This window comes from Arvicanthis niloticus, chromosome 1 (genome assembly GCF_011762505.2).
Source record: "Arvicanthis niloticus isolate mArvNil1 chromosome 1, mArvNil1.pat.X, whole genome shotgun sequence".
NCBI classification, from domain to species: Eukaryota; Metazoa; Chordata; class Mammalia; order Rodentia; family Muridae; genus Arvicanthis; species Arvicanthis niloticus.
The window spans coordinates 139,909,076-139,924,542 of NC_047658.1; the positions used below are offsets into that span (position 1 = coordinate 139,909,076).

A 15,467-nucleotide genomic window follows, 5' to 3' on the forward strand; every position below is an offset into this window, starting at 1 on the left:
TGGGTACAGAAAGTTAACTGCCAGTTCTTCTGTCTGGCTGTTGACATGTTATGAAGTTGCAGCTTCTGTGTTATATGCAGAGGAATTAGAACAGCTAGCTTTCTCTGCATTTCCGTTAAAGTAAGAAACTCAGCGGAGGTGAGATCTTACTCTCTAGAGAAAGCATACATTTAGGAAAGTTTAGCAAGTGGCTTTGTACCATCTATCATGTTCTTTCTAAAGATTTATTTATTTTTATTATACATGTATGTCAGTGCACAGGACTGCAATGACTATTGATGCCAGAAGGGGGCATCTGACCCCCATGAAACTGAGATGGAGCTGGTTGTGAGCTATTGTGTAGGTGCTGGGAACCAAATCTTTTTTCTCTGCAAGGACAGCAAGTAATCTTAACCACGGACCATCTCCTCAAGCCCCACACCCATAGTTTTTGAGAGACAGATTTTTACTGTAGCTGAGCAAGCAAGACTGTTATTCCCAGATACGTGAGCTTAATTATCCCTTAACAACATTTGAAGGTGGAGTTGCATGTGGACTGGTGTGGCCATCAAGGGGATGCTCGTCTGGGGTGTGAACTCTGATTTTGTTTCCCTTTCTTTTCAGTTCAGTTATGCTGGCAATGCCAAACATGGACACAGGTTCATCTCCAAAAACAAGTGGAGCTTTCAGTTTGGCCAGTCTTTATTTTGTTTCATTGGTTTTTAAAGACTAAGCTTTGGGCTGGAGAGATGGCTCAGTAGTATAAGAATATTTGCTGCTCTTTCAGAGGACCCAAGTTCAGTTCTAAGCATCCATGTTAGGGGGCTCACAACTGTCTATAACTCTAGCTCCAGGGGACCTGAAGACCTTCTAGTCTCTGGGTGCACCTATACACACACATACACACACACACACACACACACACACACACACACACACAAATACACACACACACCCTAAATAAATAAGTAAATACTCTTAACAACAAAAGACTTCACTCTTCATAGTGCAGTAAGGTTAGCATCAAGGTTTTAAAAGGCAATCCACACAAGGTATCTCCATTTTGTCGTCAAAGCTAGGTCACTTACTGAGGCAATTTATGTCAGGAATTGGTCAAAGAATTCCTATCAGTCTTAAAGAAACCAGAGCAATAGCCTGTCTGTGTTGGCCTTGGGTCTTGATGCCCAGAAGAGGCTTTGGAAGGAGGACTATACACACATTAGCCATCCCTGAAGAATGCCTCACCTGGAATATGGCACTCATGGAGGGGTCTTTCTACAGATGGAGTCATCAACCTGAGTATTCCCATCGTACTGCCTGTTTCTGTGGATGACAAGACACGTCTCGAAGGGTGCAGCAAGTTTGCCTTGATGTATGAAGGTCGGAGGGTAGCTCTATTACAGGACCCTGAGTTCTATGAGCACAGGAAAGAGGAGCGTTGTTCTCGTGTGTGGGGAACAGCCACTGCAAAACACCCCCATATCAAAGTAAGTATAAAACCTTTGCAAAGACTTAAAAAAAAAAACCTTGTGTGTGTGTGTGTGTGTGTGTGTAGGTTTGGGGGAAGGAAGTACACTTGTATGTATAGGTGTATAACTGCATGTGTGTCAGAGGTCAGAGGACAACCTTGGGTATCATTTCTTAGGGTGTGTGCCTTCAGCCTTCTGTTTGAGACAAGGTCTCTTACAGGCCTGGCGCTTTGCCAGACAGGCTAGACTAACATGCCAGCAAGCTTTCTACAACCTTCTTGTTGCTGCCTCTCACCTCGCCAACACTGAGACGACGTGAATGGCTTTTTACATGCACTCTAGGGATTAGAACTCAGATCCCCATACCTATGAGGTAAACATTTTACTAACTGAACCATCTTTCCAAGTGGAAATTCTGTTTGTTTTTACTTTTGTATGTGTACATATGGGATATATGTTCATGTGAATGCATGCGTGCATGAAAGTGTATATGGAAGTATGAATGCATGTGGAGGCCAGAGAATGACACAGGGTACTTTCCTCAGTTGCTCCCTAGCAGATTTTTTGGGTCAGTGTCTCTTACTGAACCTGGAGCTCACCAGTTTTGTTCAGCTAGCTGGCCAGAAAACTCTAGGACCTGACCATCTCTGTCCCCCAGGGCTGGGAGGACAAGCATGTGCCTGTGCACCCAGATTTTTACATGCATTCTGGGCATCCAAACTCAGGTCATGTCATGTTTATGTGGCAAGACCTTTATTGCTTAAGCCATCTCCTCAAATTCATGGCTGAAAGAAATGTTTTTTTTTTCCTTTTGAAGCCAGGTATGATGGTAAAACCCATAAATCCCAACACTACAGATCAAGAGACAAGATCAGAGGTCATCAGTTAAATAGCTAGTTTGCTAGTTTAAGGCTAAGTTTGGTTACAGAAGACTATGTCCAAAAACAACACAAGCCTCAGCCCCACCCCAAAAAAAGTGCGTAAGGACAACATGAAATGAACCCAAGCAACCCTGGCAAAGAACTCACAGTTCATGTTCTGTGGCCAGAGAGAGGGAGTCAATGACATCTTTCTAAAAACATAGACCAGTACACACAGTGGCTAAGTTCCAAGATGATACTACATTGTTATCAGTGGCTGTTCATCTGACTTGGGTGAACACTACTCCCTAAAGCTAAATCAGATTCCCCAGCAACTTCTAATGGCAGCTTGTAAAGCAGTGGCGGTGAGGAGCTATCAAGGGGTCACTAGAGATAGGTCACTTCCTGTACAATTCTGTGAAACTGAATGCAAATGCATTCTTCATCAGAGACTTGGGCATCAGGGTGGAAGTGAAGAGAGATACTACTAATCTAACTTGACTTCTTCATTTCCCCAGCTTGGTTAGCTTTCAAGCTCGTGAGTGACACCATGAGCAGTCAAGCCCCAGAGGGCTCTCAAGGACCCTGTGATAGACAAAGCACACTGTCCTTCCTTTGTCTTTTGGCACAAAATGATGAGGCCAAAATATATTGGACAGCATTGAACCCCATGACCTTGAAGAAAATTACATTTTTTTTTTTCAGTTGGGAAATGTTACAAGACAGGAAAGACATTCTCAAGGCCCAGTTAGTGGCCCCTGGAGCCTTCTTATTCTGAACAGAAAAGTTCAGGGAGCAAAGGAAGCAGCTCTTCCACTTATTAGACACAACCATGAGCCTTCAAGATAAACATCTCGTCATGCAGGGGCAGGTCAGAGTCATCTGAGAAGTTTTCACACCAAGTCTGACAGAAGGTCTTTGAGATGGCTGCTCCAGGAATATTATATTCTGGCCTTCAAATTACATTTCTGACCATTTCTTTTATGATTGTAATCACAAAGGTTTCGGACCTTATCTTTCTTCAGTGGCCTGAAGAGTAACGGTCTATCATTATCTCTGCTCAAAGATTTCTCCTCTTGAGGTTTAACCCACATGATCTACACCAAAGACATAAAACTAACCTCAGACAATGCCTAGGGGGAACTTGAGTGCCTTTTTTTTCCATCTTGTTTTGCAATATATATCAGCAGTTACAGTCAATTTCTTAGAAGCCACGGAGATTGGTGGTGTGCCCTTATGTCTTTGACAGAATTGTCAGTGACTCTACACTATTGGTCATTAGAAGAGCTAATAAAAAAAAAGAAAGTCATAGATAACCAGAGTTAAAAAGCGTCCACCCCCATATACACTACACTGGGGTTTCCTCAAGGCATATTCGGCAAGGAAACAACACATGAGTTTTATTGGGTAAAAGAATTCTTATTTAATACACTGAAACTCATACTAATACTTTAACATAGTTTTTTTAAGAACACAAAATCTCGTAATGGTTTTATTCACAAAAGGAACTGTGGCCCTTGTGTTTTCAGATGGCATTGGGAACGTTGGCAGAGAACTGTCAGTTAGCAAGGAAATGGCCTGCCTCTGTTCCACCACTCCTTAACTATGGGTACTCCTGAACTGTCTTAGAGTTCTGTTGCTGTGAAGAACTGTGTGACCATGGCAGTTCTTATAAAGAAAAGCATTTCACTGGGGCTGGCTTCCAGTTTCAGAGGTTTAGGCCACTGTAGTCATGGTGGGGAGAGTGGCGACATACAGGCAGACATGGTGCTGGAGAAGTTGAGAGTTCTATATCCAAATCTGCAGGTAGCAAGGAGAGAGACATTGGGCCTGGCTTGAACTCTGGAAACTCCAAAGCCCACCCTAGTGACATACTTCCTCCAACAGGGCCACACCTAATCCCTATCAAGTAGCACCACTTCTGAGTGCTGGTATAACAGGCACGACCACTATACCCAGGTTGTAGGAGTGGCTCCTTGTGATGTAATATGATTTGGAACAGTCATCTCATAGAGAGATTTTTGCCCTATTGTCTTTTAGTTCAAAGAAACTTTCCAGTTCACGGCAGTCCCTGCTTTCTGCTTTTGCTTTGGGTGCTATATTCAAGAAGTTACTGACAATGCTGATGTCATGAAGCCTTACTTCCCTTTATTTTCTTAAGCATTTTATAATTTTAATCCATTTTTAGTTTTGTACGTGGGATATAGGTCCATTTCTTTTTGGATGTGTCTAGTTTCCTCAACGTTTGTTCAACAGGCTGTCTTCCCCCCCCCCCAGCCCCCGGAGTTGTCTTGACATCCTTGTCAGAGACCTTTGAGAAGATGGGGTTTTAGCTAATTGTCTTTCTTGCACTGTATACATGGATTTTGATCCACTTTGTTGTTCATTGGATTCTTTTATTTCTAAATTGGTTATAAATGAAGGAGGCTGCTTCTGGGGGTAATTTCCATGAAAACTGTGCTAAACAATAACTACCTGGTAGGAAAACAGAACACAATTTATCCTGAAGGTTTCTGTTTTGAAGTTCTATTGACAATAATCTAAAATATATTGGATGGTATTAGGAAGGTGCCAGCAGAAGTTCTTAAAGCACGGTCCATGGAACTCTAGCGGTACTCAAGACTTAGCAGAAAACTCCCAAGTGAAGAGCCAGGCAACAGACTTAGGCAATTTTCCAGTGTTGCCATTGGCATGGCTGGTACAAAGCAATAAAGGGCAAACTGCTCGTGCCTCACCCAATTTTCACAATTGTACTAAGAAACCACCAGCTTCACTAGAGGACAATCTTTATGATGATGTAAAAAAAAAAAAAAAACAAAAAAAAAAAAACAAAAAAAAAAACTTGTGTCCATATTGTTGATTTTTTCCCCCCATAACTCACTCCAGAGAAATGCAAAAAACACTTCTGCTACAAACATCAAAACTCAATAGCTGGTGTAAAAAAGAGTTCTTGTCAAGTTGTTTGAGTATTGAGAAAAACAGCTATGCCTCCCCACCACACACACATGCATGAGAGAGAGAGAGAGAGAGAGAGAGAGAGAGAGAGAGAGAGAGAGAGAAATTTGTAGTTTATAAAATAGTGATAGCAATCTAGGAAGATACCAGATGCTGACCTCTGAATTTTACATGCGCGTGCACACGCGCGTGCGCGCACACACACACACACACACAAAAGTACATGTACTCACAAAAGAGAAATGTGCTTAAAGCTTAACATGGTAGTAAATGCCTATGATATTATCCCTCAAAAAGCTGAAGAGAGAGGATCCTAAGTTGGGGACAAGCCTGGGCTTCACAGTAAGAGCCTATCAAAAATGAGGGGGAGGAGCCAGTATATGTTGTAGCATCAAAGACTATCCACAGTCGCATAAAAAGGCTCTTCAGATCCTCTTCCTCCTTCTAGCTATGTACTGCAGTTGGGTTTTCCTTTTACACATCAGCTAAAAGTCACTGGCTCAGATTAAATGCAGTAGCTGTGAAAATCTAGCTGTATTCTGTTCAGTCATACTTAAGCAGAGGAGAAAATGATAAGAGCGATGCCATCCTTCCTATTTGGGGGTGGGGGAATGGAGGAGAGAATTTAATTTTAACAAGAAACAGATTTGTTACTACTTTTTTTTAAATGAAGAGCACGAGTATTTTTATTTCTTTAATTTAACAATACAAAATGTATGTGTTGACTTGACTGATACATACATGCAACTTTTTTCTCATATCCACAACTCTGGGTGAATCTAGAGGAATGACTATGATCATCACATGAAGTAGACTATATTACTTCCAAAGTTTATTCCAATCCATTTCTTCTTTTATATTCCAAAAATATCTTCATTGTGTTGTCGGATGAGATAAATCCACATGAAAACCAAAGTGCCCAAGGACAGCCCAACCTTCACCCAGTTAGGTTTGGCATTGACTGGTTCCCTGACATAGAACTCTGACCATATTGAAAAGCAGGTAGGCGGGCCCCAGCAGCCACAAAAACAAGTGATGTACTAGGGATGGTGCCATCTTGCCCTGCCTCATCACTACTTTTAAATAAGTTTCTCAGCTTTAATTTCTAATTTGTTAACTGATGATATAATCCATATAAACAAAAACTTTGAGGGACAGTCCTCAACTTTTGTGTTGTGTGAATTCGCTGCGGGAACTCAACCAGGGTCTTGTCTATGTTCCCGTCCTGCTACATAGCAATTTTTGTGATGACCACAAGAAGTTAAGAAATTAAAAGTTTGATAAATAGTGTTTGAAATGTTACAGAACAGTACCTCAAGATGGGTCAAAAATAAAACCAGGAGGGCTGGGGAGAAGGATGCACAAGCATGAGAAGCCATGCTTAATCCCCTCAGAACCCATGTAAATATCCAAGTGCAGTCAGTGGCCAGGAAGGTTAAAGACAGGCAGTAATTCCACTGCCAGAAAGGTAAAAAACAGGCAGATTCCAGGGGCTCACTGGCCAGGCAGTCTAGCCAAGTTTGCAAGCTACATGTTCAGTGAGAAACCCTGTCTCAAAATAATGTGGAGGGCTACTGAAGAAGTTTCCCAAGTCTGTGGCTCCACACATATAAGCATGTGCATACACAAATACACACACACAAATACACACACACACACACACTTCAAATAAAATAAAAAGTCAGTATAGTTACTATTACTATTAACTTTGATGATTTTCCTTCTAGATGGTGATGGAAAGTGGGGACTGGCTTGTTGGTGGAGACTTACAGGTGCTAGAGAGAATAAGGTGGGACGATGGGCTGGACCAATACCGCCTGACGCCTCTAGAGCTCAAACAGAAGTGTAAAGACATGAATGCTGGTATGTAATCAGGTTCTAGGGCATTTGTCAATGCTCCTTAGCACTACACTCTAGTCAAGAAGTGTTTCAAGAATTGGATTTTTGCTTCTTTTTTCTTTTTCCCCCATTTAGGGGCTGGTATTGAATTCATTATATAGCCAATGGTAACCTTGAACTCTTGATCTGACTTCTGCTCCCAAATGCTGAGATTATAGGCATGTACCACCATGCCTGAATTTGTGTGTGTGTGTGTGTGTGTGTATGAATATATATATGTGTGTATACATATACATATAGTGTATACATATACATATACATATACATATACATATACATATACATATACATATACATATACATATATTGCTGTCCATAGATCATACTGCTGCCAAGGGCCATATTAATGTGAGTGGCCTACACTGCCACCCAAAGCCATGGTGATGTCTGTGTTGCCAGCAAAGGCCAAATGTGTGCCCATGGTCTGTGCTGCAACCTGAAGTCATGTTGGTATCTATGGGCCATTTTGCTACCTGAAGCCCTGGTGATGTATGTGGTCCAGGTTGACTCCAAGGGCCTTGTCTGAGTCCATGGTCCTAATGCAGCCGGGGGCCATGTTTGTGATCTGTGCTCCTGCCAGAAACCATGTGGAAGCCCACGATCCATGCTCCAGCTGACTGTAAGGAGCAAGGAAGTCCTTTTGCAGGGATACTGATGTCTGTAGACACAATGTTGAGAAAGAGGGACGTGGAAGGCTTCTGTGACAACCTCTACCTTCACCCCAATCCTCACTTCCATCTCCCAAAAACGTAGTAGCCTAAGCAGAAAGCCATCGAAGAGAACTCTTAAGGGATGCTGAGCTGTAGCTCTCCACAACTGATGGCTGCCGGCAGAGTGTGTGTGTGGGGGGGGGGACACCTCAGTTCTAGTTTAGGGGCGGGCCACTGAGAGTCTGACCATGTTCCAAAGAATATACAGGTAACACAAACTGGACTTGCTTGTTGTTGGTTTCTTTTTTTAATGTTTTATTTGTGGGGAGGGTTGTTTTTTTTGTTGTTGTTTTTGGTTTTTCGAGACAGGGTTTCTCTGTGTAGCCCTGGCTGTCCTGGAACTCACTCTGTAGACCAGGCTAGCCTCAAACTCAGAAATCCGCCTGCCTCTGCCTCTGCCTCCCAAGTGCTGGGATTAAAGGCATGCACCACCACTGCCCAGCTAATGTTTTATTTTTTGAAGGGAAAGGTCAGGAGGACGGTGGACATGAGGAGGACCAGGAAATGAGTGTGATTGGGGTGTATGATGTGAGATTTCCAAAGACACAATAAAAATATTATGTTGAAAAAAATAAGTATCTTACTTTTAATTAGATATGGTGGGGCATGTGTGTGCAGGTGCCTGTGTGGTCAGATCCCCTAGAGCCAGAGTTCTAGGCACTTAGTGAGCTGTCTGACATGGGTACTGGGAATCAAACTTGCATCCTCTGAAAGAGTAATGCCATTCTTGATCTTGGAGCCCTCTCTCCAAGTGATGAGATCCGCTGGTTTGTCTGGATCATAGCTGTGCTACACTCGCATACGGGAACACTATGCAGCAGTTTAAAATATGCAAGTGCATAATAATTCCTAAAGTATATCCGTTAAGTGCAAAAGCATTTGCAGGACAATATATATAGCACAGACATATGTTGAAAAAACAAAAAAAGATGAAAAAAAAACCCCCAAAACCTAACCTACTTCTGTCTGTAGAAGCACAAAGGACTCTGGGAGTACCAGACTGCCAGTGACACCTCTTGGGGAAGTGGGGTGGGGAGCGCGGAACAAGAAAGGAAATCTCTTCACATTTTGTTCTGTACATTTTAAGAGAGAAGTAATGATGTTCGTTGTCCACTTGGGGCTTTTATATATTTCCTAAGTTTCCTGCAATGTAAATATATTAATTACATTTTAGAACTTGAAAAAAAAATCTAGACTTCATGAGTCCATCCTGAGTGCCACAGTTTTCAGGATTTAAGGAGAGGGTGTGATGTTTTTCATCTGTAGACTGTAGTCTCCATGCACATTTCTATGTGCTCTCTATGCAGGTTCTCATAAAGGTTAACCTGCAGCAGGTACAAGGGGGCAGGTGAATGTTGAAGTCCGGGGTTTCAGGAAAGGTGCAGACAGCACCTATTTTAATTCCTGAGTCATGTTCGCTCCTGTGTGGTTTCCTGCCTCTGCATCCCATCCTGTCCAAGTAATTGAGCTAACAGCCCAGGAGTATTCTCCCACTATCAAAAGCTAGAAGACTGACTGAAGGGACTGAACAGTACTGCACTTCATCTTCTCCCATCATTCTTATGGACAAGCAACAGTGCTTACTTTGAACCTTGGCTCTTCCTTTCTAGATGCCATGTTTGCATTCCAGTTGCGTAATCCTGTCCACAACGGTCATGCTCTGCTGATGCAGGACACCCGCCGCAGGCTCCTGGAGAGGGGTTACAAGCACCCAGTCCTCCTGCTACACCCTCTTGGGGGCTGGACCAAGGACGACGACGTACCTCTGGCCTGGAGGATGAAGCAGCATGCAGCTGTACTAGAGGAAGGGGTCCTGGATCCCAAGTCAACTATTGTTGCCATCTTCCCATCTCCTATGTTATATGCTGGCCCCACAGAGGTGAGCAATTCCCTGAGCTGGGCCAAAGACTAAGAGCCCCGGCTAAAGCTTATTAGAAGAGTAAATACATTTTAGGAGTCAATTCTTAATGAGAAGATTCCACTTGCCCCGCCCCCCGCTTAACTTTTTCGAGTTTGTATTTGTAAAGATGCTAGAGGCATCAAGCCCAACATAAACACATTGCTTGGAGAATATGGAGGTTGGCATGTGATTGAGGTAGGTAGACAGCACAGCTCACCTGAGTCACAGGGCAAGTAGTATCTGTGTTACCTTTCTGTTGATGAGATAAAACACCATGGCCAATGCGACCTGAGTTTATGTGGGCTTATGGTTACAGGGTGGTAAGTCTACCATAGCAGGGAAGCCTGGCAGCAAGTGGCAGGCTTGAGGGCAGAAGGACGCTGAGAGCATGAATCAAAGCAGAGAGCAAATTGAAGTAGATGAAGCTTTTAAACTCAAATCCCACCTACGGTGACATACTTCTGTCAGCAAGATTGTACCACCTAAACCTCCCTGAACAGCAGCACCAACTTGGGACCAAGTGTTTAAATGTCTGAGACTAAGTGGGACCCTTCTCATTCACACCACTAAACTAAGCAAACAATTTATTAGTTCCAACTGTTCTACATGACTCACCGTGACCCAGGAATCTATACGGTACTTCAGTAATTAGTTCATTGTTGGCAGTCAGATGGTGACTTAGAATCTGTAATTCCCACAGCCCTTTGTAACAGTAAGTATTCTTAATTGCTTGCTTTATCAAGAGAGACTCCTATACCTCATGACTTTAAACCTCCTGTCTTATCCAATACAATCCAGCTTGAAGAGTGCTTGAGGCTTAGACTCACGGACTTCCTAACTACTTTTAAGTGACCTGCCCCTTTCAATCAGTTCAAAAGCAAAATTAAAAGAATCAGTGTAAACAGGAACCTGTGGCCTTGGCCCATGACCATTATGTCCTGTGTGATATTTTCCAGGTCCAGTGGCATTGCAGGTGCCGGATGATTGCAGGGGCCAATTTCTACATTGTGGGTAGGGACCCTGCAGGAATGCCCCATCCTGAAACGAAGAAAGACCTATATGAACCTACCCATGGGGGTAAGGTTTTGAGTATGGCCCCTGGCCTCACCTCTGTGGAGATCATTCCATTCCGAGTGGCTGCCTACAATAAAATTAAAAAGGCCATGGACTTTTATGATCCAGCAAGGTAGGTTTCTGGAGGGAAAAAAATTCATTGACATGACAACTGTCATGATGAGGCAAAACTTTGACCCTCTAGAAAAGTCTCCAGTCGCCAGGCGGTGGTGGTGCACGCCTTTAATCCCAGCACTTGGGAGGCAGAGGCAGGCGAATTTCTGAGTTCGAGGCCAGCCTGGTCTACAGAGTGAGCTCCAGGACAGCCAGGGCTATACAGAGAAACCCTGTCTCGAAAAAAAAAACAAAACAAAAACAAAAACAAAACAAAAGTCTCCAGTCTACATGCTTCCAATTGGAAAGACACTCTCTTGAGTTAGACCTGTTCTTGCAAATGCTCTAATATTGTTGGCAGAGTCCTCTGCACAAAGTTGTTGGTCCATAAACATTTCTCTTTGGTCTGATGGGTATAGCTTACTAGCAGAATACTTGTCTAGCATGTGCACAGAACTGGGTTTGATCTCCAGGAACCCCACAGAAAGTTCTTGAGCTGGGCATTGTGTGGCACATGCCTATAGTCACCAAAAAAGGGAGCCAGAGGCGGGGTGATCAAAATTACAAGGCCATCTTTGGCTCCATCAAGCTTTAGGCCAGGTTAGGCTATATGAAACTCCAATAGAGTAACATAATCATTCCTTTCCATAGATATGCCTTATATATACACTGTGAGTGCCTAGCATTTTAAGTGAAAGGACATAGGAAGAGACAATTTTCAGTGAGCATTTATGGCATGTTCCTGCCCCATACCAAGTTCACATAACAAGCTAATCTCTGGCTGCAAGATATAAAAGAGTGGGTGTGTAAGAGACATTGCATAAATACCTGCTTTTATCCCCCTTTGGTTCCCTAAGATTCGGCGCTGAAGACTGAGAGAACCGACCATTTTAAAACATTTGGCTGTTTACGGGAAAAAAAAAATCCAAAAATCAGCAATCTAGCCCCAGGGATCTTTAAAGCAGTGGCTACTTATGTCTGCTGACCTTTCTGTCACTATACTCACAGGCACGAGGAGTTTGACTTCATCTCAGGAACTCGTATGAGGAAGCTCGCCCGGGAAGGAGAAGATCCCCCAGATGGCTTCATGGCCCCCAAAGCATGGAAAGTGTTGACAGATTACTACAGGTCTCTGGAGAAGATCAACTAGGTGCTCCTGGCTCTGGTTTCTTTCTCAAATGCTCTCTGACGATTTTTTTTTTCCTATTTTTGTGATTAGCTGCTCTGTATCCGATTGCTTCTTGGTGACTTTTTAAAGTTAGTGTTTTGCAATGAAGTAAAAAGCTGTGCCTGTAATTTAAAACCAACTTCATTATGTCTACAAACCTCACACTGGAGACTAAGTCTTAGGTGAAACAATATTGTTGTACATTCCAGAATGAAAGCACTTGTACTGTACTTCATCTCAGCAGGTATGTCTCAGATCTCTTAAAAATGTGACTATGTGTCTGGCTGACTTGCCCAGAACAGAATCATACTTTCCAGTTTATTTTTGCCAGTCTGGAATCCCAATGTCACTTACAGAAAGAAAAAAAAAAAAAAAAAAAAAAAAAAAAAAAAACACACACACACATTTTATCACCTTGAAGGAACTGTTTCACATCAGGACTTTTTACTTCGTGACTACACATGGCCTCACTGCCCAATGTATGAGTTGAAGATGCAACTGGAAGAAATACACGTGTGAAGATGTGAATTAAATCTTAAAGAACTATGTAACTTACACCTGCCGTGAAAATGATATAATCCAAGAGAAAGAAGTTCTAATGGCCTTCCATGAATAACAACTCCAGCTTGACAGCACTTCTGAAAAGCATATGCTCTAACCAAAGCAGTTTCTCCCAGGGACTAAACCCTCAGGGTATATTGTTGATTACTTTCCCCACACTTTGCTGTGGCCATAGTTATTAAAGAGGGACCTATTTGATTGCTGTAATCAAAACCATGTATTAAATCCATGAGAAGCTAAAACTTGATTTCTGCAGAAAAGATAAAATCCAAACATCATCCTAGTGAAGATACATACACATAAGCTCTGAGCATGTAATACACAAAATTGACTTTAGCAAATGACTGCTGACACTGGAAGTCTGCCCAGACCACCACCTTCCTAAGCTAGCCCCCTGCCTATCTTGGACAACACAGGAACAGGTTCTGACTCCTTGAAGCTATTAATGAAGCGTTCCTTGAGGATGCTAAACAGCAAGCACCTTGAAGACCAGAGGTTTAGGGTATCCCAAACTCTTGGCGTTTCCAGAATGAACCATTTTCTAAGAGGAAAATTTTCTATTTTATGCATGGTTCATTGTTGCCAAGGAATACATAAAAGAAAAGGCATCCTTACATACAGGTTTCTTTGGAGGAGACCACAGACTAAAAAGAGAAACTGATTTTTTCATACTGCCACTTTAAAAAAAAAAAAAAAAAAAAAAGCTAGTAAGAGCTCTTTTGAGAACAAGTTACACACCGTGACTTAATGTATAGTGCTGTGCACACTTACGTCAGAGCTACTCAGTGCTGCCTTTAAAACTATGTATCCACTGAAAATACGACTGGGTTGTAGTGCCTTACCGAGTGAAGTTGTGATGTTAAAGACAGTAGCGTGCCTTTCTGCTCTAGCACACAGTATAACTGTTTCGTGTCCCACCGATACCTGTTTACTTCAATAAATCTCTCAAAGACCAAACTGCTGCTTTTGTACCGCCTCAATGGCTGCTTTAGGGTGTCGTAGCAATGTCTAACTGGAGGGTGTCCTTATTCACATCATTTTCACACTTGACTTTCATATGTAAATGACTCATGCTCTTAGTTGGGCACCTGCTTCTCAGAGGTGACTGGGTTACTTATGCCCCTCTGGCCAGGATTTTATTGCAAGACAATCTAAGGTGATGAAGCCAAAGCCCTTGTTCTTGTAGGTACAGATCTAATTTTCAGATCCTCCTTAGCAGCTGGCATTCTGTGTGCCTGTGGCAGTACATTTCCACTCTCACCTAGGGGGCTTAGGCACACAGCTCTTGCTTCTTCACCTGATTTACTTCTAATGATATCATGCAAGTTCTTTGCTACTGATCTTCACCACAAATAGTAGTAGAGTAACAGCCAACTCAAAGCTATCACTTGGTGCTAAGATGTGGTTCAGCAGGTAGACTGCCTAGCGTGCAAAAAGGCCTTGGTTCGATTCCTAGCACTATATAAATTAGGCACAATGGCACATACTTGTTTATTCCAGATTTGGGAGGTGGAGGCAGGCAGATCAGAAGTCCCAATGTTTCCTAGGCTACAGAGTAAGTTTGAAACCAACCTGATCTGCATGAGATCAAGAACAAATAGTATTATTTGTAGTTCCTCTTTGTTTTCCCCCAGATCATAGTCGGTGGCTCTCCTATGGCACAGTAGACCAAGAAATGTCTATGTACATGTATCACTCTTGAGGAAGTGCAAACAAATCCTGGAAAGGCATACATACATCAATCGGTCAGACCTTACATCAGTATTTATCAGGCCCCAGTGTTTCTTTCCAACCCATCTGACCTGGAAGAAACCAATCTTGGTTCCTCAAGAACAGCAAGTTTGCACCCCCTCTCCCCCATTTCCCACTTTTCTATTAGGCATCTGAGTCTAGCAAACATTTATAGTCTGCATAACTATCCTTCCAGGCAAAAAACCAGTGAATCTGACAGTTAGTTGTCCTTGTCTAAAGGTTTAAGGAAACCATGCAGCTTTTGAATGACTCAAATTTCCATTGCCTACTAATAGGCACAATTAGAAGACTGTATAGAGCTAAGAAAGAGTACCCACTGATCTCTCCCAACCATGGCATCCATGAAGTTTCTTGGTGAATACTGCTCCTTGTGTTAATGTTCCCACTCAGAACAGTTAACAAATGAAGGTAACATTCAAACAGTTCACTATATGCATTCCAAAGTACTAATTTTGGCTTATATTGTTATTTTACTTAAATTATTAAAAATAAATGGGTCACTTGCTAGATTTGAACATTTTAAACAGGTTCTAGGGGTGGAAAAACTATTTTATTATAAGACTAGCAAATCAGAGTGGAAAAAACCAAACTAAAAAACCAACATGAAACAAACCAACCAAACCTCTTCCTTTGGAGAGAAGTAAGCCTTTCAGAGGTAAGCTTGGCCTTACCTTGGCAGTATTAGCAGCACAGAGAGCAGACTAGTATGGAGTTGTGTGCAAGCGCCTGCCAGGGGGACTTTGCAAGGATGAGGATAATTCAGGGAAGACTGAAGACAACAGTGTATTTACTGGGAAAAACTGCAACCGGAAGCACACCTATAAAAATAAACTGCTGGACTACAAGCCCACTACTTTGGATTTTGTCGAGAACATGCCAGGAGAAGGTCTAGATGCCTTGTATGTTCTAAAGATGACTGGATTCCACCTTTCAGAATTAAAAACAAATGAAAGCTATAAACATCTGAAGGTGTAACCCAAACTCCTCCCAGCTCAAACAAGATGAAAAAGGCTGGTGTAGGGGTGAGTAGGGGCTTGGCCAAACCAG

General features: G+C 42.5%; 1 protein-coding gene and 1 pseudogene across 2 annotated transcripts in view; one reads left to right on the forward strand and one right to left on the reverse strand.

The window, feature by feature from the left end:
* Positions 1-13,625, forward strand: part of Papss2 (3'-phosphoadenosine 5'-phosphosulfate synthase 2) — a 71,485-nt gene extending 57,860 nt beyond the window's left edge. For both annotated transcript variants that reach the window (XM_034498712.2, XM_076919157.1), the window contains 5 exons: positions 1,261-1,466; positions 6,991-7,126; positions 9,483-9,751; positions 10,729-10,958; positions 11,948-13,625. In XM_034498712.2, coding sequence (XP_034354603.1) covers positions 1,261-1,466; positions 6,991-7,126; positions 9,483-9,751; positions 10,729-10,958; positions 11,948-12,089 — 983 coding nt within the window. In that variant the 3' untranslated portion in view covers positions 12,090-13,625. The remainder of the gene's footprint in view (positions 1-1,260; positions 1,467-6,990; positions 7,127-9,482; positions 9,752-10,728; positions 10,959-11,947) is intronic.
* On the reverse strand, positions 5,822-6,991 carry LOC143435615 (NADH dehydrogenase [ubiquinone] 1 subunit C1, mitochondrial pseudogene; annotated as a pseudogene).
* Positions 13,626-15,467: the final 1,842 nt, after the last annotated feature.